At 46.5% G+C, this 25,237-nt stretch overlaps 1 protein-coding gene across 2 annotated transcripts in view; it reads left to right on the top strand.

Annotated features, from left to right (window-relative positions):
- Nucleotides 1–25,237, top strand: part of VAV1 (vav guanine nucleotide exchange factor 1) — a 59,632-nt gene that overhangs the window by 17,721 nt on the left and 16,674 nt on the right. For both annotated transcript variants that reach the window (XM_087425619.1, XM_004441232.3), the window contains exons 2-19: nucleotides 15,642–15,758; nucleotides 16,264–16,322; nucleotides 16,443–16,511; nucleotides 16,825–16,933; nucleotides 17,027–17,122; nucleotides 18,122–18,190; nucleotides 18,376–18,479; nucleotides 19,066–19,165; nucleotides 19,910–20,005; nucleotides 20,250–20,318; nucleotides 20,633–20,719; nucleotides 20,824–20,909; nucleotides 21,269–21,401; nucleotides 21,727–21,836; nucleotides 22,543–22,644; nucleotides 22,886–22,983; nucleotides 23,069–23,091; nucleotides 23,266–23,311. In XM_087425619.1, the coding sequence (XP_087281745.1) occupies nucleotides 15,642–15,758; nucleotides 16,264–16,322; nucleotides 16,443–16,511; nucleotides 16,825–16,933; nucleotides 17,027–17,122; nucleotides 18,122–18,190; nucleotides 18,376–18,479; nucleotides 19,066–19,165; nucleotides 19,910–20,005; nucleotides 20,250–20,318; nucleotides 20,633–20,719; nucleotides 20,824–20,909; nucleotides 21,269–21,401; nucleotides 21,727–21,836; nucleotides 22,543–22,644; nucleotides 22,886–22,983; nucleotides 23,069–23,091; nucleotides 23,266–23,311 (1,573 nt within the window). The remainder of the gene's footprint in view (nucleotides 1–15,641; nucleotides 15,759–16,263; nucleotides 16,323–16,442; nucleotides 16,512–16,824; nucleotides 16,934–17,026; nucleotides 17,123–18,121; nucleotides 18,191–18,375; nucleotides 18,480–19,065; nucleotides 19,166–19,909; nucleotides 20,006–20,249; nucleotides 20,319–20,632; nucleotides 20,720–20,823; nucleotides 20,910–21,268; nucleotides 21,402–21,726; nucleotides 21,837–22,542; nucleotides 22,645–22,885; nucleotides 22,984–23,068; nucleotides 23,092–23,265; nucleotides 23,312–25,237) is intronic.

Below are 25,237 nucleotides of genomic sequence, written 5' to 3'. Positions count from 1 at the left end.
GAGGCCACAGCAGTGAACAAAATGCACGGAGAGTCTTGCCCTTATGGAGCTGATGTTCTAGTGTGTTGGGGAGTGTTGGGGTCGGGGGGGCAGAGTACAGTTAGACAGTAACAAAATAAGTAAGTGAAATCTACGTGTGTTGCAATTTTAACTAGGGTGGTTGGGAAGGTCTCACTGAGAAGTGACCTTTCATCAAAGGCCTGAGAGAGGCAAGGAATGGAGGCGCCAGGTTAATTGGGGGATGGACATTCTAAGCAGAAGAGAATAGCCCATGCAAAGGTCCTGGGGCTGGATCATGCCTGAAATTTTCTAGGAATAGTGAAGAGGGCTGTGTGGCTGGAGCAGAGTGAGCGAGGGAGAGAAGGGAGGAAGGGAGGGCAAAGAGGGGACGGGGCAGGTCGTGCAGGGTCTTGTGGGCTGCAGGAAGGCCTTGGGTTTGCATCTGGGTGGGATGAGAGTCTTGAGACGGTTTTGACAATATCACTCTGGCCGCTGCATTGAAGATAAATTGTAGGGGTTCAGGGACAGAAACAAGAAGTCCAGTGAGGATGCCATTGCAATTATCCAGGTGAGTGATGATGGTGGCTTGGACCAGAGAGGTGGAGAGAAGGGGTGGGATTCTGGGTATATTTGGAAGGTGGAACCAATAGGATTTGCTGATCGACTGGAAGTGAAGTGAGAGACAAATAGAGGAGTCGAGACGACTCTAACGTTTTGGGTCTGAATAACTGAAAAGACAGATATTATTAGAGCCCACCTTCCAGATCTTGGCAGCGACTCCGTGGAGAGGATTAAACAAAACTGTGCATGTCAAACTCTTAGTATAAGGTTTGGAAAAGGCTAAGTTCTCAGCCAATGGTGCTTTGTCCCAACAAGGGCTGGGGGCTCCGGAGGGCAGGGGCTGCTTCACACAGGCAGCGTTGATGCACCGAGTGACTCTCTAGGGACGACTTTGGGAAATGAGTCTGTAGTGAGGGTAGGAAGCTAAGTTGCGAGACAGAACAGACGGAGGCACGGAACAGTACAGGGCAACACTATGTATTGTTTGTGAGTACGTGCGTGCGTAGTAAAAGAATGGAGACACGGACAGGAACAATGCACACCCATTTCTGGATGGCGGTACCAGTGAAGAGGGAGAGAAGGAAATGAGATTAGAGAATATTGCATGTGGGCTTGAAATGTAACTATTAAAATGTATTTACACAGAGGAGTTGAAAACTTATGTTCTACACAGGAACTTGCACATGGATGTTTATAGCAGCTTTATTCATAATAGCCCAAACTTGGAAGCAACCACGATGTCCTTTGGTAGGTGAATGGATAAATCAACTGTGGGGCATCCAGACAATGGAATATTAGTCAGTGCAAAAAAGAAATGAGCTCTCAAGCCATGAAAAGACATGGAGGAACCTTCAATGCATATCACTAAGTGAAAGAAACTGATATGAAGAGGCAACATACTATAAGATTCCAACTCTATGACATTCTGGAAAAGAGGAAACTATGGAGACAGTAAAAGGATCAGTGGTTGCCAGGGGTTGGGGGGAAGGAAGGATGAAGAGACGTAGCACAGAGGATTTCTAGGGCAGTGAAACTACTCTGTATGATACGATAATGGTGGATACATGTCATTATACATTTGTCCAAACCCATAGAATGTACAGCACAAAGAGTGCACCCTAATGTCAACTGTAGACTCTGGGTGATGATGGCATGTCCATGTTGGTTCATCGATTGTAACAAATGTATCGCTCTGGTGGGAGATGTTGATAGTAGGGGAGGCTGTGCCTATGTGGGGCAGAGGGTATATGGGAAATCGCTGTACCTTCTGCTCAATTTTGCTGTGAACCTACAACTGCTCTAAAATATAAAGTCTGTTATTAAAAAAAAAAAAAAAGGAAGATGAAAGAGAGAAAGGAAGGAAGGAAGAGCCGACTAGAGCCTCTGGACTGGACTGATGGAGATGCCGTGGACGCCAAACGGGGCTGACCGGATGTTTTCTCGCCTCCCTCCAGCCTCGGTCAGCCTGCTCGTCTCTGCTCCACGTGGTCTCTCATCCTCCAGTAGGTTAACCTGAGCTCTTTAATTTGGCAGCAGCATTCCAAGAAAGCAAGAGCACAGGTTGCAATGCCTCTGGGTGCCTAAGTTCAAAACTTACACAATGTTACTTCCGCTGCATTCTATTGGCTGATGCAAGTTGCAAGACGGCCCAGACACAAAAGATGGGGAAATAGACTCCCCTTCTAGGTGGTAGGAGCTGAAAACTATTTGTAATTGATCACAACGGAAAGGGAACAATGTGTACAAGGCTTAGAGGCAAGAGAAAGTAAAATATGTTGTGTTTAGGGTTTGGCAACTATTTCTACCTGGCTGGAGCAAAGGTAGGAGATGAAGAGTGAGAAAAAAAAAAATGTTGGAGAAGTCCACAGGGGCCAAATCTTGCAGGCCATGATGAAGTTGGGCTTTATCTTAAGGGTGATGGGGAACCTTGGCTAGGTTTCAAGGGGAGAGCAACATAGTCAGATTTGCTGTGTGGATGTGGGCTGGGAGGGACATCACATGAATCAGGGAGACCACCAAGGAGGCTGTTACAGTCACAAAGGTGACAGATGATGGTGGCTGCTCTAGGATTTAGCAGTGGGGGTGGTGAGAAGAACTTGAATTTGAGAGAAATTTTGGATGTAGAATCTGAAGGACCTACTGACCAATCAGAAGTGAATTAAATGAATCGATACTTGAAAAACACATAGATGCCTTCCTGGCTTATAGGAAATACCCCACAAACTTAGTCTAACTTGATTATAAAGGATGAGCGAGTGTTGAGCATCATCCTGGGTTCCTAAGCTGAGTCACCGGGTGGTCATGGAGAGGCTGGAGCGGGAGTGAGCCTAAAGGGGCAGTGATGTCAACATCGAGCCTGTTGAGTTCGAGGTGCCAGCTGATGAATGAATGAACATGTTTTCCCAGCCATAAATGAAAAAATTGATGGTAATCAAAGAGGAGTGTTTCCAGCTGTTGTTCTGAAAATCTGACCCTGGGCTAGAAAAGAGGTCCAGACTCTTTTCTAGTTACTCCTACATTATCCATTTGTTGGGAACTACTGCAGGCCACCATGTGTCCAGATGTAGACAGATGTGACTCAACCCTGGGCCCTGCCTTCATCCGGTGGAGGGGACAGAGCTGGTCACAGACCTTGTGGTCAGGCTCTCAGTGGGGAGGGACATTGTACTAAGGGATCCTGGGGTCAGGGAATGAGAGTGAGGACTCCGCTTGGGTAAAGAAGTTAAGAGACACTTCCTGGAGGAAGAAATATTGAAGAGGGGCTTTGAAGGATGAGTAGGAGTTCACCAGGCAGATGTGAGAGGAACTTTTAGCCCTGATACCAGTCCTTTGTTCATCTCCATGTGTACAATTAGTGGAACAATTGGCAAGAGGAACTAGAATGGGCAGTTGTGGGGCCTCTGAGGATGAGACAGACTGCAGCTGGCTCTGGCCCTTAAGGGTAATGTATTGGGATAATACTAGCTGCTGTAACAAATAAGCCATTTCAGTGACTTAACACAATAGAAATTTATTTCTTGTTAACATAAGAGTCCAATGTTCCTCCTGGTACCAGGTGGGCGGCGTTTTCCCATGGGGTGATTCAGAGACCCAAGCTACTTTCATTTATGGCTTTGCCATCCCTTAGAGTCTCAACATCATTCCCATCCAGCCTGCAGGTAACAGGAAGAAGGAGGGTATGGAAAAGGCAATCTCACTTCTTAAATACATTGCCCTGAGACTGATGCACGTGGTGAATGCTCACATTCCATTGGCCAGAACTAGTCACATGACCACACTCACTTGCAAGGGAGGATGGGAAACGTAGTCCTTGGCTAGGCAGCCACTCTCCAGCAGCAATTCTGTATTATAGAAGAGAAAGCACGAATTTTGGTGGATCGTTAGTGGCCTCTGCAACAGGTAGGCAGGAGGAATAGAACTAAGACCTGGGAGGTGGCAGGAGACACCCAGTTTTCTTTGTCACCTTGAGTAAGTCCTTCTTCTCCCCCTCTGGGTTTCTCCCTCTCTCTGAGTGATGAATATTGGAGACTGGTTGATATCTGAGGTCTTTTCCAGTTCTGAAAATTGATGAGTCAGTGAATCCTTTTGGGCTTTCTAGCTGGAGCTAAGATGATGATGGTGATTACAATGGTAATGATGATGATGGTGATGATGATAATAATGATGATGATACTCATGGTGATGGTTATGATGATGAAGACGATGATGGTGATGATAATGATGGTGGTGGTGATGGTGATTATCATGGTGATATTGATGATGAGGATGATGAGGATGTTTATGGTGATGATGAAGATGATGATGGTAGTGATAATAATAATCGTGGTGTGATAATCATGATGTGATGATGGTGGGTATGATGATGGTGATAATGTGGTAATGTTGAAGATTGTGGTGATGATAATGATCATTTTCAAATATTGAAGACTCACACCATTCCAAGCCCTTTACATGCATTATTTTATTGAATTACCACAACATGACACAGTAGGCATTATGATGGTCCCCATTTTGTAGGTGAGTAAATAAGTTCAGAGAGGGGAGGTGGCTTTCCCAAAGACACACAGCAGGTAAGAGGATCTTCCCATGTTCTTTTGGATTAGGAGGCCTTTAGGGGTTTATTCTCCAACTTGTTTCCTATCTTACCATCCCAGGATCTCCTTCCTGACTCCAGGGGCTGAGGATAGTAGGTTTGAGAAAAACTTCTGGAGTCTAACGATGTTCACACCAAAGGCGCTGTAACCCGGATCAGGAGTGAATTTGCTGCTAAGAGAAATGTGTTTAGACCTCCTTCCACCTTCAGCGCCTTGCTGTCCTGTCCCAACACCTCTGGGAAGTTCCTCCTGCTCCTAGATCCCTCACTTGGACTCTTTCTGAAATCTCAATTTCTTCGAGCATGTGAGTTGCAGTCATTCTTGCAGTGAACACACTATGAAGCTCTGGAAGATTAGAGGGTGATGGAGGAGACACAAGAGAATTGTTCAGGACGCTAGCACATGCTGTGGATGCCCCTCCCATTAAGTTCTTAGCCCCATCTGGAGTCATCTACAGAGGGTTCCCAGATGGCCATCCGAGTCTGCTGACTGAGAACATTCTCTGGCTGTAGGAAGATGCCCAGCCTGCACAGGGCAGGCTGGAAGTGCCGGGAAGTTAACACCCTGGGAGGCAGCCGCAATCGACGGTGGATGGAAGTTGATGGATAAATATCTCAGAGTTCTCATTTCTCAGAAGAGGCAATTTTGGGCAGTGTCTACCCCATTTCCCAGAGGTCCCCAGAGGATTGAGCCCTAGTTTATTTCAGCAGGTCCTAATTAACACCTCCTGTGTAGATTTCCTTCTCTTCCCTGTCCCACTGCCCCGTGAGTACTTCTTGGGATCACCTCCCAGAAGATAAACTACTTGTACCCAGATCCTTCTCTCAAGGGCTGCTTCCAGGAGCCCAAACTAAAGTCGGGACCCAACTTTACTATGCTGTTCAGTTTTTAACATACGAAACACCCCCAGACAACTGTAACATATTATACAAAGAATACACGTGTGGGTGATGTATGTAATTTTAATCACCATGTGGTACAACTTACTACAGGTGGTAGCTGAGGTGACTTCAGGCAGACTATGGATACAAACAACATCAGATCACACAGTGATGAAGATTCTCTCTGATTCTTTTTCAGTCCCTCTAGTTTCATCGTGGAGAGTCTCACTTCAGTTCTATTGTCTTATATATTTTTCCTAATGGGAAATAGATCATATGTGGACAAGGGTCTATAACGTATATGTGGAACATTCAACGAATAATAAAATGAACCAAGTACCAAGTATCACTCAGGTTAAGAATTAGAACATTACCATTTCTTGGGAATCCTTAATACTGTGTTTCTCAAGCCTTTTTTTTTTTTTTTTTTTTTTACCCTAGCTATAGTAAGAAATACATTTTTTTTTGTCTTGCTGAGGAAGATTAACCCTGAGCTAACATCTGTGCCTATCTTTCTCTACTTTATATGTGGGCTGCCACCACAGCATGGCTGACGAGTGGTGTAGGTCTGTGCCCAGGATCTGAACCTGTGAACCTGGGCCGCCGAAGTGGAGGGCACTGAACTTAACCACTAGGCCATGGGGCCAGCCCCAGAAATACACTTTTTTTTTTTTTTTTTGGTGAGGAAGACTGACCCTGAGCTAACATCCATTGCCAATCTTCCTCTTTTTGTTGAGGAAGAATTGCCCTGAGCTAACATCTGTGCCAGTCTTCCTCTATTTTGTATATGGGATGCTGCCACAGCATGGCTTGATGAGTGGTGTGTAAGTCCGTGCCTGGGATTCAAACCTGTGAATCCAGGGCTGTTGAAGGGGAGCATGTGCACTTAACCACTACACCCTGGGCCGGCCCCAGAAATACACTTTTTTACATCACTCCCCAGCCCACTGCCACATGAACACATGCAACTGAAATGAAAGTGTTATGGATCCATTCCTACCTTTGCTATATTATAAACATTGGAATGTATTTCATTCCAGTCTAGTGGGATCTACTAACCTGATTCCATGACCTACAATGGGTCACAATCTACAGTTTGGAAAACAGAGCCTCAGAAGCGTCCTGTGTGCCCCTCCTTAATTGCACACCCTTCCCTTCCCCCACTCCCCAGAGGTAGCCGCTATCCTGAACTTTTAGGCAGTAACTTTTTGATATTTTTTGTAGTTTTCCTATGTGTGTATCCCTAAACATTGTACTGCTTAATTTTGCCAATTTCTATACTTGATATAAATGGAATTTTAATATATGTATGAGAGTTGCTTTTTTTTTTAATTGGTGTTTTAATAGTTTTTAACATTGTGAAATTTTGGGTTGTACATTTTTGTTTGTCCATCACCATATATATGTCTCCCTTCACCCCTTGTGCCCACCCCCCACCCCCATTGCCCCTGGTAACCACAATACAGTTTTCTCTGTCCATGTGTTGGTTTATATTCCACGTATGAGTGACATCATACAGTGTTTGTCTTTCTCCTTCTGGCTTACTTCACTTAAATAATACCCTCCAGGCCCATCCATGTTGTTGCAAATGGGACGATTTTGTCTTTTTTATGGCTGAGTAGTATTCCATTGTATATATATATCACATTTTCTTAATCCAATCGTCAGTCAAGGGACACTTAGGTTGCTTCCACTTCTTGGCTATGGTGAATAATGCTGCAATGAACATAGGGGTGCATAAGCCTCTTTGGATTGTTGATTTCAGGTTCGTTGGATAGATTCCCAGTAGTGGGATGGCTGGGTTATAGGGCATCTCTATTTTTAATTCTTTGAGGAATCTCCATACCACTTTCCATAGAGGCTGCACTAGTTTGCATTCCCACCAGCCGTGTATGAGGGTTCCTGTTTCTCCACATCCTCTCCAACACTTGTTGTTTTTGTCTTGGTGATTATGGCCATTCTAACGGGCGTGAGGTGATATCTTAGTGTTGTTTTGATTTGCATTTCCCTGATGATTAGTGATGTTGAACATCTTTTCATGTGCCTATTGGCCATCTGTATATCTTCTTTGGAGAAGTGTCTGTTCATTTCCTCTGCCCATTTTTTGATCAGGTTTGATTTTTTGTTGTTCAGTTGTGTGAGTTCTTTATATATTATGGAGATCAACCCCTTGTCAGATGTATGTTTTGCAAATATTCTCTCCCAGCTGGTGGGTTGTCTGTTCATCTTGATTCGGTTTTGTTTGTCTTATAGAAGCTCTTTAATCTGATAAAGTCTCACTTGTTTATTTTTTCTTTAGTTTCCCTAGTCTGGGTAGGCATGTCATCCAAAAAGATTCCTTTATGATATTCAATATTATGTTTTTGAAATTTATCCTCGTCTATGTATGTGGCTTTAGTTAATCCTTTTGTAATGCTGTGTAGTATTCCACTGTGTGAAATTACCACAATTCATTCATTCATTCTACCCTTCATGGATATTTGAGTTGCTTCCAGTTCAGGGCTTGTAATAGTTAGCTATTGCTGTGTAACAAATTACTCCAAGACTTAGGAGGAAATAAATATTTATTATCTCATAAAATTTCTAAGGGTTAAGAATCTGGGAACAGCTTAGCTAAGTGGATCTGGTACAGATCTCTCATGAGGTTCATTCAAGATGTTGGTCTGGGCTGCCATCATCAGGAGTTGAGATGGAAGATTAGTTTCCAAGATGCTTATTTATATGGCTGTTGGCAGGAGACCTCAGTTCCTTGCCATGAGGACCTCTCCATAGAGATGCTGGCAACATGTGTTCATCCAGGGTAGGGACAGAGAGGCCACACTGCCTTTATGAACAAGCTTCCATCTTATTCTATTCATTAGAAGCAAGTCACAGTCCTGCCCACACTCAACTGGAGGCAATTATGCAACGGTGTGAATACCAGGAGGTAGAGATCACTGGGCCATCTTTAAAGTTGGCTACAGTGGGATCCTTACAAACATTCTTGTTCTGGGCATTCTTGTACACATCTCTTGGTGCATATTCAAGTTTTCCTTATGATTTAAATCTAGAGATTTTGGGGTCAGAAGGCAGTAATGCCAAACTGTTTTTCAAAGTTTTTAAACCAATTCACACTCCAAGGAGTAGTATATAAGAGTTTCTGGGACCTTGCCTCCTTGCCAATACTTAGTATTTGCCTGCCTTTAAAAATTGTGCGTATCTCGTGGGTGGGAATTAGTATTTTGTGATTTTAATTCATATTTCTTTGATAACTACTCATGTTGACAGTCTCATCACGGGTTTTGGGGCATTTGTAATTCCACTTCAGTGAAATGCCTATTCACATCTTGCCAATTTTCTGGTTGAATTGTTTGTCTTTTTCTTATTGAACCATTAGGAATTCTTTATATATTTTGGATACAAATGTGTAGCAAATATCCATTTTCACTTTGTGGCTTGTCTTTTTTACTCCCTTCATGATGCTTTTTGATGAATAGTACTTTATTTTCTTGTAGTCAAATCTTCTCCTTTACAATTTGGGCTTTTTGTTTATTGTTTCAGAATCAGTCAGAATTCAAAGGTCATACAGATATTCTCCTAAATTGTCTTCTAAAAGTCTTGCCTTTAGCATTTAAGTCTTTAAATCATCTGGAATTGATTTTGAGTAGGACATAAGGTAGGAATGTGATTTAAAATTCTTTTGCCCTTATGGATAACCAGTTGGACCACCCATGATTATAAAATAGTACCTCTTTTTACTATGCATCTGCAATACCTGCTCAGTTATAAAACACATCTTCATATATGTGTGGTTCATTTCTGAGCCTTTTATTATGGTTTATTTGTTTTTACTCCTATATTAATTATCTATTGCCAAATAACAAATTATCCCAAAACTTAATAGTGTAAAGCAACCTTTTATTATGCTCATGAATTATTTGGCTCAAGAATTCTTAAATGGCTTGGCAGGGCTCTTCTCATTTGGGGTTTCTGGTGAGGTTGCAGTCAGACATCAGCTGGGGCTGCAATCATCTGAAGACTCGACTGGGGCTGGAGGACCCAATTCCTAGGTGGTTCAGTCATATGGAACCTCTGTTCCTCTCCAAAAGACTGACTGAGGGGCCTCACAATATGACAGCTGGCGAGCAATTCAAGAGGTTAAAGTGGAAGCTGAGTTGCATTTTATTACTTAGCCTTGAAAAATCAGATATTATTACTTCTACCCTACTCTATTAGTCACACAGGTTCAATGTGAGAGGGGATTACAAAAAGGGCATGAATACTGGAATCCACAGACCATTGGGTGCCATCTTGGAGGCTAACTACTATGATTACATTGTCTTAATTACTGTAGATTTATGATAAGTCTTGATATCTGGTCGGACTATTACTCCCAATTGATTTTTTCCTCTATCAGATTGTCTTGACTCTTTGTGACTTTGTGCTTTTCCATACAAATTTTAGGATTCATGTGTCAAGTTCACTGGAAAACCATTTGGATATTTTAACTGAAATTGCATTGAATCTGTAGCTCAATTTTGGGGAGAATGAAAATTTTAAAAATATTGAGTCTTTCTAGATAAGAATTAATATATCTTTCACTCTATTTATGTAGATCTTTCAATAACATTTTCTAATTTTCTCTATAAAGGATTTGCACTTCTTTTGGTTAGATTTGTTAGATATCACTGGCTTTTTAATTAATTTGTTTGTTTAACATTTTTAAAGGTATGGTAAATGGCATCCTGTTTAAATCGAAGTCCAATTTTCATACAGTGAAATGCTCAGTTCTTCAGTTCACCGTTCAATCAGTTCTAGCAACTGTGTACCCTTGTGCAACCTACACCCTTATCAAGACACAAAACCTTTCCATCACTTGTGGGCTTTCTGAGTCAATCTCCACCACTCCCCGCCCCAGAAGCAACCACTGATCTGATTTCTATGACCATAGGTTAGTTTTGCTTATTCTAGGATTTCACAAATGTCCTCTTCTTTAAAATATAACATTTTCTGATTGATTGTTGCTGATGCACCAACACACAGTAAACTTCGTATATTGATTTTGTATCCAGTAACATTTCTCAATTATTTTATTAATTCTAGTTATTTATCTGTATATTCTTTTGGGCTTTCTGTGCTGACAATCATATCCTCTGCAAAAATGACCATTGTATTTCTTTCTTTTCTTTTATTTCTTTGTCTTGTCTTGCAGTGCAGGCTGAGATCTTTGATACACTGTTGAGCAGAAATGGTAACAGCAGGCACCCTTGGCTTTGTTCTGATTTCAATGGGACTTTTTTCAGCATCTTACTATTAAGAATAACGTTTTGCTTTTCATTTAAAACAAAGGTTTAAGGCTTTTTGAAGATGCTTTTTATCAGGTTACAGAAGTTCCTTTCCATTCCTGCTTTGCCAAGAGGTTTCTTGTTTTTTTTTTTTTTTTTTCCTCTCTCTCTCTTTCTCTTTCTTTTATCAAGAATGGATGTTGAATTGCTACTATGTCTTTTACTGTTTCTAACTGTTGCTAATCTCTTTTTGACAGAGAGAGAACAGGCCTTGGGCAGGCCACAGGATCCAGTTAGAATTTAATAACACTGTTGACATCATATTTATTTCACACTGGCTTCTGTTTATAGCAAACCATCCTAGTTTCCTTTGATAGTAGAATGTAAAGTTCTCTTCTTAAATACATTTATTTATGTTAAGGGTAATTTAAAGTCCATGTTCCATGTATAATGGGTTAGGTAGATGGTGGATGTGGCAATAACTGAGAAGAAGACACAATCTGAAGATGGAATTGTGAAATACACAGATACAATGAACCCTGTGTATTGAGTTGATTCATATATGCAGCTATGTCATGGTGTTCAAAGTCACCCTGCCTGAATTTGCATCCTAGCTGGCGGTCTCTGGCTCAGTTCCTTATCTGTAAAATTAAGATAATAATAGTAATTACCTTGCAGGATTGTTGCAAGGATTCCATGATATATATATATATAGGGGGAGAGAGAGAGAGAGAGAGAGAGAGTCAAGCTCATAGAAGCAGACAGCAGAATGGTGGTTACCAGGGGCTGGGGGATGGGGGAAATAGGGAGATGTTGGTCAAAGGGTACAAAGTTGCGGTTTTGTAGCATGAATCAGTCTAGAGATCTAATGTACACACGTGATGACTAGACGATGACACTATATTGAATGCTGGAAATATGCTAAGAGAGTAGATTTCAGGTACACTCATCACACACAAAAATGATGACTATGTGAGGAGAAGATATGTTAATTAGCTTGACTATTAGTGAAATGACTATATAGTGAAATAACTATAGTAATCATTTCACTATGAATATATATCAAGTCATCACACAGTATACCTTAAATATATACAATATTTTAAAATATATATATAAATTAAAAAATAGAGAGAGAGTACTGAGAATTGAGTGCATGGCGGGCTCTCACGCGAGGCGATGTGATGAAGCTGTGGTCAGGAAAGTCTGCCCTAGATTCTCACCACCCTGGAATTAAATGTCACCTCTTCCACGGACTTACTCCTGCTGTTAATAATCTTGGGCAGCTTTCTTTCCCTCTCTGAGCCTGCTTCCTCATAGATAAAATGGGCATTAAAAACTCCCAGGGTTGTCATGAGAATGGAATAAATCTGAGTGCCCAACCACGTATAGGAGGCATTCCAAAAATGCAAACATTGATATTGTAGAATCACAGAGTAGGGCTTATCAAGTACATGGGAATCACGTGAAGAGCTTGTTTAAAATGCAGATTTCCAGGGGCCGGCCCCGCGGCGTAGTGGTTAGGGTCATGTGCTCTGCTTTGGTGGCCCGGGGTTCGCCAATTCGGATCCCAGGTGTGGACCTACTCATCGCTCATCAAGCCATGCTGTGGCAGGCATCCCACATATAAAGTAGAGGAAGATGGACACAGATGTTAGCTCAGAGCTAATCTTCCTCACCAAAAAAAAAAAAAAGGCAGATTTCCAGTTTGCATCGCCATTCATCCATTTAGCAAAGATTTATCCAGGGCCTATTACTATTGGAGATGATGGACATCCGCCAAGGAGCAAAGCGATGGCCCTGTCCTCCTAAAACTGACATTTTATTTGGGGGAGATGAACAGTAAAGAAAAGAAATGAAGCACAGTTAGAGGGAATAGAAAATGCCAGAAGGGGGGAGTTACGATTTTAAATAGCGTGATCAGAGGAGGCTTCATTGAGAAGGTGGCCTTTGTGCAAAGATCTGAAGGAGGTGGCAAGGAACCTTGTGTGCATTAGGGCGTATTAGCTTTCTTGGGCTGCCATAATAAAGTCCTGTAGCCTGGGGGGGGGGGGCTGCTGAAATAAGAGAAGTTTATTCTCTCACAGTTCTGGAGGCTGGAAGTCTGAGATCAAGGTGTCAGCAGGGTTGGTTTCTTCTGAGGCCTCTCTCCTTGGCTTGTAGAGGGCCGTCTTCTCCTGTGTCCTCACGTGGTCTTCCCTCTGTATGTGTCTGTGTCCTAATCTCCTCTTCTTATAAGGACACCCGTCATATTGGATTAGGGCCCACACTAAAGACCTCATTTGACCTTAATCTTACCTCTTTAAAGACCTTATCTCCAAATACAGGCACACTTTGAGGTCCTGGGAGTTAGGGCTTCAGCATATGAATTTGGGGGTAGGGGACACAATTCAGTCTGTAACACAGGGAAAAGTGCATTCCAAGAGGAGTGAATAGCTAGTGCAAAGGCCCGGGGGCATAACTGTGCCTCATGTTCTGGAGGAACAGCGAGGAGGCCCATGTGGCTGGAGGAGAGTGAGCGAAGGGGAGAGAGGGAAGAGGGGAGGGCAGGGAGGGGCCGGGGCAGGTCATGCATGGCCCGGTGGGCCACGGAGAGGACTTGGGCTTCTATCCCCCGAGGGAGGTGAGATCCCTGGAGGGCTGTGGGCAAAGGAGGGATGGGAACCTGACTCAGGTGCTCACAGACTGAGTAGGTATGAGGGTAAGGACCTGCAAGATGCATATTTTCTACTGAGATATAATTAATATACCTGAGATATAATTAATAATCGCCATTTTGGGCCAGACCTGTGGCCTGGTGGTTAAGTTTGATGTGCTCCACTTTGGTGGCCCGAGTTCAGTTCCCGGGCACGGACCTACACCACTCGTCTGTCAGTGGCCATGCTGTGGGGGCGGCTCACATATAAAAAGAGGAAGATTGGCAACAGATGTTAGCTCAGGGCCAATCTTCCTCAGCAAAAAACACCCCCCAAAACATCACCATTTTAAAGTGTATAATTCAGTGGTTTTTATATATTCACAAAATTGTGCAACCATCACCACTACCTAATTCTGGAACATTCTTATCATCCCCAAAAGAAACCCTGTCCCCATTAGCAGTCATTCCCCATTCCTCCTCCCCAGCCCCTGGTAACCACTAATCCACTTTCTGTCTCTATGGATTTGCCTATTCTGGACATTTCTTATAAACAGAATCATACAATATATGGTCTTTTGTGACTGGCTTCTTTCACTCGGCATCATGTTTTCAAGATTTATCCATGTTGTGGTGTGAAACAGTTCTCTATTCCTTTTTATGGCTGAGTAATATTCCGTTGTATGGATTTGCCTATTCTGGACATTTCATATGAATGCATTAATACAATAAGTGGCTTTGGAAGATGCAATTTAACCAGCTTTCATGATAAATCTGCTTCAGGAATCTCAGTCCACAGCAACATCATTGAGAGTCCTGGAGGCCATGGAGGTTGGTTAGAATTTAGAATCTGAGGGACCTTGGAGAGAGCTGAGCCCCTTGGGATGTCTGGATGAGCCAATACTGGGCAGGTGCAGGGATGTGAGGGCTTGTTTATACCAGAACTAAATACCCCCAAAGCCACAGTGACATCCTGTATGTCTGACAGCTGCATCAGTTAAATCTTTTGGTTGCAAGTCACAGCAACTCAACCCCAACTGGCTTAAACAAAAAAGTCATGTATTGGCTCATGAAATGGAAAAGTTCAGGGGTATTTCATATAAGTGGAATCATACAACACGTGAACTTTTGTGTCTGGTTTCTTTCACCAAGCATCATGTTTTTGAGGGCCATCCACTTTGTGGCATGTATCAGTGCTTCTCCCCTTTTTATGGCTGAATAATATTCCACTGTCTGGATATACCTCATTTTGTTTATTCAATATCTGTTGACGGACATAGGTAAGTCCATAGAGACAGAAAGCAGACTGGTGGTTGCCACAGAGAAGGCAGGAAAGTGGGGGAATGGAAAGTGACTGCTTAATGTACACGGTTTCCTTTTGGGGTGATAAAAGTGTCTTGGAACTAGATAGAGATGATGGTTGCACAACATTGTGAATGTATTAAATGCCACTGAATTGTACACTTTAAAATGGTTAATAAATTTTTTATTGTGGTAAAATACACATAATATTTATCATTTTATATAAATAAAATGATATAAATATAAATAAAAATTTATAAAATATATGAATAATGTATACATAAAATGAGAATGTTTATCATTTTAACCATTTGGAAGTGTACAATTCAGTGGGAGCAAATACATTCACAACGTTGTGTAACCATTACCACTATCTCTATCCAAAACTTTTTCATCATCACCAACTGAAACTCTATCCCCATTAAACACTAATTCCCCACCCCCCTCCCCCAACCTTTGGCCCCCACCATCTACTTTCTGTCGCTATGAATTTGACTCCTCTAGGGATCTCCTGTGAGTGGAATCACACAGTATTTTTCCTTCTGTGTCTGGCTTATTTCACTAAGCATCATGTTTTCAAGGTCCATCCATGTCATAGCATAAATCAAAATTTCTTTCCTTTTTAATGGCTGAATAATATTCCACTGCATGTATATACCACATTTTATTATCAGCTAATGGTTAGTTTTAAGTTACACGAATTTTACTTCAATAAAAAACATTGAGGGGTAGATCTGGCTTCAGGTACTGCTTGATCTTTATCAGAACACAGTGTGGTTTACTGAGAGGGGGGCTGTGCCTTTTTTCCCCTTCTGTGGCAGTCCCCAAGTCAGACTGTCCAGGGCTTAGCTTCCCCTCTGTCCTGTTAGGTACCCTCCACCCTTATCTCTTTCTCTCGCCACAGTTCCTGTGCCTTAAGAATATCCGCACCTTCTTGTCGACCTGCTGTGAAAAGTTTGGCCTCAAGCGGAGTGAACTCTTTGAGGCCTTTGACCTCTTCGATGTGCAGGATTTCGGGAAGGTGAGCTGGGGCCGAGCGGCCCGTGAGCTGGGCACACAGAGCTGGAATACCGGATTTCAATCCATTTCCATGAATGTCTACACCGGGAAAGCAAAGGGCTGCCAGAGGAAGGACAGACGAGTCAGGCCGGGCCGTACAGCAGGTGCAAAGAGCATGGCTTGGGACACGTGGAAGCATGGCTTGAGTCTCACTTCCTGTGTGACCTCAGATGTGTGGCCATGCCTCTCTGAGCCCTAGGTCCCCACTCTGTAACATAGGAATAATATCATCCTCTTCTCTCTGAGTGGTTGTGAGGTTTAAGTAGAACAAGGAGATCAAGTGGTGGGTGCCCAGTTAAGGGAACGCTGACACGGGGGATGCCAAGGTGGAGAAAATCCTGAATTAGGCTCCCAGGGGGCGTGGGGTCTCACCTCAAGATCTAGCCTCAGGTGCTTGGAGTCCCCGGTTGTGTTCTGGCGTGGGGGTGGGCAAGGGGCTCGCTGAGCAGCCACACACCTTGTCACAGGTCATCTACACCCTGTCCGCTCTGTCCTGGACTCCGATTGCGCAGAACAAGGGGATCATGTGAGTAACCATCTGAGCCGACCGCTGTGGACCCATTCGGCCCCAATCCTCCTCCTCCTTGAAGCCCCCTCCCCACTGGGCCCCCCCCGCCTCTGGCTTACACCATCCTGGCTCCCCCAGGCCCTTCCCCACTGAGGAGGAGAGTATGGGTGATGAAGACATCTACAATGGCCTGTCCGACCAGATTGAGTGAGTGTCTGGGACCACGGCCCTGCCCTGGGGGTCTGAGGGAGACATGGCCTTACTGTGGGGAGACTGAGTGGGACATGGCCCTGTCTCGGGGGTCGGAGGGGACACGGCCATGCCATGGGGGGTCTGAGGGGACATGGCCCTACCCTGGGGGAACTGAGGGGGGCATGGCCCTGTTCTGGTGGGTCTAAGAAGGACATGACCCTGCCCTGGGGGTCCGAGGGGACACGGCTTTGGGCTGGAAGGGGGGTCGGGGGTGTTCCCCGGCCTGGGGGCCCCGGTGGCTGACACTGGCTGACTCTGGCTCCCACAGCGACACAGTGGAGGAAGATGAGGACCTGTACGACTGCGTGGAGAACGAGGAGGCCGAGGGCGACGAAATCTACGAGGACCTCATGCGCTCGGAGCCGGTGCCTATGCCGGTGAGTGGGGTGGCGGGCCGGGCCTGGGCGGGCACATGCGCCGGGGGCAGCCCCTGGCCCCCCGCAACACCACCCTCTCCTCCCCGCCCTCAGCCCAAGATGACGGAGTATGACAAGCGGTGCTGCTGCCTGCGGGAGATCCAGCAGACGGAGGAGAAGTACACGGACACGCTGGGCTCCATCCAACAGGTGCGGTGCTCCGACTCAGCCCCTGCCAGGCGCATGCGCGGTAGCTGGGCGCGCAGGTGCGCAGCCACCTGTGTCGCCGCCTCCAGGGCACGTGAGAGACCTCACCTGTCCCAAGCAGGCCTGGGGAGCATCCCTGTCCCCATTGCTTTGTCTTTCTTCGTCCCTGGTTTTCCCTGTCATTCGCCCTGTCTCCTTATCTTGTCTCTCTCTTTATCTGTCTCTTTTTCTGCTTCATCTGGCTATGTTTCTCTCCTGATGTGTCTCTTTATCCCTGTCTATATCTTTCCCTGTCTCCTCATCTCTGTCTGTCTCTCTGACTTTCTATTCTCTCTATCCTTTCGCTATCCCTTTTTAAACAGTTTTATTGAGATTTAATTACTATACTATACAATTCACCCATTTAACATACACAATTCGATGGCTTTTGGTATATTCACGAGGTTGTGCAGCTGTCACCACTGTTTAATTTTAACACATTTTCATCATCCCCCCAAGAAGGCTTATACCCCTTCGCCATCACCCTCTAAGCTCCCATCCTCCCCCAGCCCATGGCAACCACTAATCTACTTTCTGTCTCTATGGATTTGCCTGTTCTGGACATTTCACGTCAATGGAATCACGTGCTATGTGGCCTTTTATGTCTGGCTTCTCTCACTGAGCATCATGTATTCAAGGTTCATCCACGGTGTAGCATGTGTCAGGGCTTCACTCCTTTTCATGGCTGAATAATATTCCAGTGAGTGGATGGACCACATTGTGTTTATCCATTCATCCATTGATGGACGTTTGGGTTGTTTCCACTGTTTGGCTATTATGAATAATTCTGCCATGAACAGTCATGTACAGGTTTTTTTGTGGACATTCTCCATCTATCTCTCTCTCTCGGTCTCTCTATTTCTATTTGTCTTTTTCTGTCTCTGTCTCCCTGTCCCTGTCTCTCTGGGACTGGGCTGGAGGGAGGGGTCTCACCTTCTTCATCCTTCTCTCCCTTCCCCACAGCACTTCATGAAGCCCCTGCAACGGTTCCTTAAACCTCAAGACATCGAGATCATCTTCATCAACATCGAGGTGAGCCTGCCAATGCCCAGCCCTCCTGGACCTCTGTCTAGTGGGGACAGTCTGCTGGCCCCACTTGTCCCTTGAGTGTGGGAGCTGGGAGTTGAGGAACATAGGGCAGGTGGATAAGCCTTGTCTTGCCTGGCCTCCTGAGCCCCCATGCTCCAGCCCCAGCCCTCATCCCTCTCTCCGAGTAGGACTTGCTTCGCGTGCACACCCACTTCCTAAGGGACATGAAGGAAGCCCTGGCTACCCTCAACGCGCCCACCCTCTACCAAGTCTTCATCAAATACAAGGAGAGGTAAGACCTAGCTGGTCAGGCTGCAGCCCTGGAGGTCACCCTGCCCTGTCCAGGCTGGGCCTGTGGGTGAACTTGCGTTGGAGACCACTAGACTGGGAGGGCTTTTCCTTGTATGCTCCTGGGCAAGAGGCTGCCCACCTCTGATTTAATTCCCAGCTCTGCCTCTTGCGAGCTGTATGGCGCTGGGAAGTCGCTTAACCTCTCTGTGCTTGTGCCACATTTATAAAATCATTGTGGTACAGGAATGTATCTCCTGGGGTTGTAGTGAGGACTGAATAAATTGATGCTTAAAGTGCTTAGCACAGGGCCTGGCACACAGTAGGTGCTCAATACGTGTTTGTTCAATAAATGAATATTGAGCAGAGATGATACGCCAGGTGCTGTGCTAAGAGTTTCTGGTGCGTTATCTCATTTAATGCTACAATAACCTCATGTGGGTGGTGCCATCGTTATGCCCATTTTACAGATGGGGAGACTGAGGCTCAGCGTCACCCAGCTGGGAAGAGGCAGGGCTGGGACTGACACCCAGATCTCCCCGACCTTGGTGCCAGGCACCATTACCTGGCCTCCTGTCCTCTTCCCGCAGGTTCCTCATCTACGGCCGCTACTGCAGCCAGGTGGAGTCGGCCAGCAAACACCTGGACCGCGTGGCCACAGCCCGGGAGGATGTGCAGATGAAGCTGGAGGTAGGGGCCAGGCCACATCTGGGGGGATCTCCCACTTCCTCCCAGGCCCTGGGGGCAGTCAGGAGGAGACTGAATTGGAGAGGGTGCCACTTGCTGCTGCAGCCCAGTCAGGGGTCTGCCTGCTGAAGTTTTGGGGAGGGAGGCGCCAAGCAGCCGGTGGTGGTGGTGGGGGGTCGTGGGAATGGAGCCGGAGGAGATGGGCCAGAGCACTGAGCCTGACTCCAGCTGAACCCCGACTCTGGGCTGAGCCCTAACACCAGGCTGAGGTCCTGTGATCCCAAACTGAACCCCAGCCCCAGGCTGAGCCCCAACCCTGGCTGCGCCCCAAGTCTGGGCTGAGCTCCAACTTCACACTGAGCCCTGATCCCACTCAAGCGCTGATCCAGGGTTAAGCCCAATCGTGGACTGAACCCCAGCCTGGACCCATATGTCTAGTGGAAGCACAGACCGGGCAGGGATGATGAGGATCCACCTGTGTGTGCGTACATCCAGCCTCTTTGGTCTCCACGGTGGGGATGCTCCAGACCCGGCCCTCTCCCTCTGTCCAGCCCCACACAACACGTGGAATCCTGGGCCTCGACCTGGGCAGCGTTTGCCGGCCTTCCAGCTGGGTGTTAAACCGCCCCTCACCCCACTGCATCCTTCCTGCCTTGTTTCCACCTGGGGAGATCTGAGGCTTCAGGTTCTAGGAAATCTGTACCTGCCACCACTTCATCTTCCTGACTTGGTTCTCTGGTCCCCCAGGAGTGTTCTCAGCGGGCGAACAATGGGAGGTTCACCTTGCGGGACCTGCTGATGGTGCCCATGCAACGGGTGCTGAAGTACCACCTCCTCCTCCAGGTGCACAAGTGGGGGCCCCTCGGCCTGGGCTTGGCGTGGCTACCTCTCTGTGTCACAGGAGTGGGGGCGGGGCTGTCTTCTGGGGGCTGGGCTCTAGGACACTCTGGGTGGGTCATTCTGGCCCTGCCCCAGCCTCCAGGGACAGAAAGAGGAGGAAGGAGGAGCTGGTGGACCAGGCTTATTTAGAAGGCCCCCCAGGAGGAGCAGGCAGCCCAGGTGACATCTGTCTCCTTGGGTCACGCAGGAGCTGGTAAAACACACACAGGACACGGTGGACAAGGAGAACCTGCGGCTGGCCCTGGATGCCATGAGGGTGAGTGGGGCACGGGGGTGATGGTCACACGCAGGGGTGATGTCACACACAGGCACATGCACATTCCAGGCAGTGCTGCGCAGTGCCATGCAGGCCCACGGTCACACCCACGGCATCACCCCCCGCCTCCGGCCCCCTCGGCCACACCCTTCTATGAGGAGTGAGTTATCCGCAGCATCCCCCTTGGGGACAGTGACATGCTGTGACACCCTCTCTATGCCTCCTGCCGGCCCTTAGTGGGGGTGGACCCCCTATCCCCGGCCAGGTAGGGGATTGGGCCTGGTGGCCCAGGCTCACCCCTGTCCCACCCCCAGGACCTGGCGCAGTGCGTGAACGAGGTCAAGCGAGACAACGAGACGCTGCGGCAGATCACCAACTTCCAGCTGTCCATCGAGAACCTGGTGAGGGGGAGGGGCAGGGAGGGCCAGGGGTGTGGCCACGTGGGGAGGGGAGGGTGTTTGGTCTCTTTGGTGGCCCCTTGCCAGACCCCCTGCCTGCTGTGTAGGACCAGTCTCTAGCCCACTACGGCCGGCCCAAGATCGACGGGGAGCTCAAGATCACGTCGGTGGAGCGGCGCTCCAAGATGGACAGGTGGGCGGAGCCAGCAGGGATCTGGGGCCCCAGCCTGGGCAGGGGCGGGGCCAGGCTCCTAGATAGGCAGGTGGGCAGGGCCAACAGTCTGGGGTGGAGCCTGGGCAGGGGCGGGGCCAGGCTCCTAGATAGGCAGGTGGGCGGAGCCAACAGGGATCTGGGGTGGAGCCTGGACAGAGGCAGGCCCAGGCTCCAAGATAGGCAGGTGGGCGGGGCCAAGTTGGCCACAGAGGAGGGGAAGGGCAGGAGTTCTAGATGGACAGCAGGCCTTGGCCAGGAAGGTGGAGGGGATCAGGCAGAGAGCTGATGGCGACTGTTGGGAGGAGCCAGACACAGACACCTGACCCAGCTGCTCCCAGGTATGCCTTCCTGCTCGACAAAGCTCTGCTCATCTGCAAGCGCCGAGGGGACTCCTACGACCTCAAGGACTTTGTGAACCTGCACAGCTTCCAAGTTCGAGACGACTCCTCCGGAGACCGGGACAACAAGAAGGTGGGGCTCTGAGGCCAGAACTGGGGAATGCAATGCTGGGGAGCCCCAATGCAATTTGAGGCTCTCCACTTGGCCTTTGGAATGTGTTTGTGTGTGTGTGTGTTTCAGACCTGAGTGTGTATATGTGTGTGTTTGATTTTAGGTTTGTGGATGTGTGTTTAGTTTTCCTGGGCAGCCCTGTACGAGCGAACCCATGCCCTTTCTGGGGGCTAGGAGGCTGTTATTGGCCTGATCCTTTTCTCCCTACAGGGATAGGGGTCGGGGGGTGTGTGGTCCCACCCTCTGCAGGGTGAGTGCCTTCATTCTGAACCCTGCTTCCCTGCAGTGGACTCACATGTTTCTCCTGATCGAGGACCAAGGTGCTCAGGGCTATGAGCTGTTCTTCAAGACACGGGAACTGAAAAAAAAGTGGATGGAGCAGTTCGAGATGGCCCTGTGAGACCCCTTCCTCCTCCGTCTTTCTGTCCTCAGAGGACTCTGTCACGTGGGTGCAGGGGTGGGAGGCAATTCTGTGCTCTAGTCTCACCTCTCTGCCTTGACGTTCTGTGGGACCACTCTGAACTTTAGTCTCATCATCTGGGAAGCGCGAGGGACAGGCTTTTAAGGCTGTCTGCACCCCCAGAATGCCAAGGTTCTGTCTAAGCTTCAGCCACCAGCCTGGAGCTCCTTCCTCCTCCTCTTCCTCCTCCTCCTCCTTCTTGAGATGAAATTCACATAACTAAAAATTAGCCGTTTTAAAGTGTACAATTCAATGGCATTTAGCACATTCAGAGTGTTGTGCAACCACCACCTCTATCTAGTTCCAAAACAGTCTCATACCCCCCAAAAGGAGGCCCTGCACTCATGAAGCATTCACTCCCCGTTCCCCAACTCCCAGCCCCTGGCAACCACTTATCTGCTTTCTATCTCCACCCAAGTTCATAGCAGCGCTATTCACAATAGCCAAAATCTGGCACCAACCAAAATGTCCATCAATGGAGGGATGGAGAAACACAATATGGTATATCCATGCAATGGAATAGTATTCAGCCACCAAAAGGAATGAAGTCCTGATGCCTCTAAGTTGCAGCGTGTATTGGTATTTCATTCCTTTTTATGGCTGAATACTATTCCATTGCATGCAATTATCTTCCCTCTCCAGCTCCAACATCTACCCTGAGAACGCCACTGCCAACGGGCATGACTTCCAGATGTATTCCTTTGAGGAGACCACATCCTGCAAAGCTTGCCAGATGCTGCTGAGGTGGGAGTCTGGGAGGATGAGCCTGTGTCCTCGTGTTGGTCAGCACTTCCTCCTTAGAGGGGCTCCCCTGGCTGTCAGTCTGCTGAGTTGGGAGGTGGGAGGCTCTCCTTTGATTTTCAGCTTCTCCATCTCTCTCCTTCTCTAAAGAGAACCCAAGGGGACCCTTCACGTTGTTGGCAAAATGATTGGCTGTGTCCCTTCAACATCTCTGACTCTCCTTTGTCTCCCCTCTGCATTCCAGAGGCACCTTCTATCAGGGCTACCGCTGTCATCGGTGCCGGGCACCTGCACACAAGGAGTGTCTGGGGAGGGTCCCTCCATGCGGCCGACATGGCCAAGGTACCAGTGGAAGAGAGGGTGGGAGCTGGGCTTGGTTCTGCATGGGGCATTTCCCATCCTAACTATTTCCTTCTCCCTCCCATAGATTCTTCAGGAACTATGAAGAAGGTAAGATCCCCATACCTCTTTCTGTGTATGAAAAATCATGATGGCTAATCAGGAAGAAGACCCAGGAGACCCCAGCAGTGGGCATGGCCCTTTGCCAGATGCTCACATGGGGGCTGAGGAGCCCCCAGGCTGGGCATGGATAGCCATTCTTGCTTTCTTGGTCTCTCCCTCCAGGACAAGCTGCATCGCCGAGCTCAGGACAAAAAGAGGAATGAGCTGGGTGAGTCGTCAGGGGGCACTGTCAAGGGCAGAAGGAAATCTGGTCCTTGCCTCCGTGATGCTGGCCCAGGGACAGGTCTCAACGATTATATGAACGACCACATAATGTCCTGCTTATAAAGCTGTGATCCGTTTGTTCCAGTCCTAGAAACTCACAAGGAATTTAAAAATAACAGACTCAAATTCTTTACTTGCTTTGCTCAAACACTGTGAAGGGCATGCATGGAGCACAGCAATCCTGGTTCAGATCCTTTTTCTCTTCTGTGTGCTTTTCTTTTTCCTCTATCCACCAACTCTTTTTTTTTTTTTTTTTTCACTTGCTGACAAACCCCTGAGTAGTCTCAGCCAGCCAGGTACACTTCTGAGAGTTCTCTTCATTCCTTCTCCTCTTGATTCTGCATCACCAAATCTTACAATATGGTGGTTGCAGCAAAGTGTCCTCCACCTGGAGGATGGGGGAGCGGAAGATACAGCTTGGCTGAGCCAGAATTGTTTTTAGCCCGATGTCAGGGGAACAGGCTGGATTCCTTCATATGTTAGTGAGTTTTGTGGAGTCACAGCGTTGATGGGTGACTTTTATTCAGCATCTACTGTCTATATCCTTTGGGGCGAATGATGACTAAAACAGTTGTGCTCCTCGCCCTCCCAAAGCTGCCAGGCAGTAGTCGGAGACAGACTTTGGTTAAGGCATTACAGCTGGAAGTAGAGGGTTTTCTGGAGCATAAAACTGGGGGACCTGATGAATCTGAGTGTTCAGGGAAGGCTTCTCAGAGGAGGAGACATTTAAGTGGACACTTGAAGGATGAGGAGGAGTGGGACAGGTGAGGAGGAGGGCAGGAGTGTTCCAGGCAGAGGGAACAGTATGTGCAAAGGCTAGGAAGTAGGAGGGCAGGGCAATATGAAAGAAATGAGAACACTTTGGTGTAGCTGGGAGAAATCACCTCTTTGCTCATAGTTATACAGAGTCGGTGTAAAGACTCAGATTTCATATCTATCTATCTACCTATCTATATTGATAGATAGGTATCTATAGATAGATAGATATAGATATACCAGCTTTATTTGCAATAGTCAAAAATTAGCAACAACTCAAATGTTCTCAATAGGAGGAATATATATATATATAATATTTATATATAATATAATAATAATATATAATCAGCTTTATACAAAAATGTATATATCAGCTTTATTTGTCAAAAACTAGAAACAGCCCAAATGTCCTCAATAGGAAGAAATATATGTGAGTGTATGTGTATGTGTGTATGTATCCATTATGTATGTATATATTTAAACATATCCTATATATATGTACATATATATGCTTTACTTATCATATATATATATCGTACACACACTTATACATATCCATTATATATATATATATATATATACACACACTTTTTATTGAGTATGACTGTAGATTGCATAAAGTGAATAAATCTTAAGTGTACGGCTCTGTGAATTTCTACCCACGTAAGCAACACTCAGTTCAATGTATAGAACATATCCGTCACTCTAGAACTGGACTATCCAATATAAAATAAAAATAATTAAAATTAAATAATCTTAAAAATTTTTTTACTCGGTCACACTAGTGACATTTCAAGTGCTCAATAGCCACCTCTGGCTAATGGCTACTGTATCGAACAGCACGTATTATCGAGCACTTCCATCATCACAGAAAATTTTATTCAATAGCACTGCTGATCATGCACTGCTAGTCAGTCCCCACCTACCTCCCAGAGGGAACTACTGTCTGACCTCTATCTCCATAGATTAATTTTGCCTGTTCTTGAACTTCATAAAAGTGAAATCATATGGTATGCCCTCTTACCGCATCTGGCTTCTTTTATTCAGCATAATGTTGGAGAGATTCATTGATGGGGTTGCCTGTAGCAGTAGCTTGTTCTTTTTCATTGCTTTA

Source organism: Ceratotherium simum, chromosome 39 (assembly GCF_057802395.1).
Source record: "Ceratotherium simum simum isolate JZ-2026a chromosome 39, ASM5780239v1, whole genome shotgun sequence".
Classification (NCBI taxonomy): domain Eukaryota; kingdom Metazoa; phylum Chordata; class Mammalia; order Perissodactyla; family Rhinocerotidae; genus Ceratotherium; species Ceratotherium simum.
Note: the sequence above shows the minus strand (reverse complement) of the source record. Positions and strands in the feature narration are given on the sequence as shown.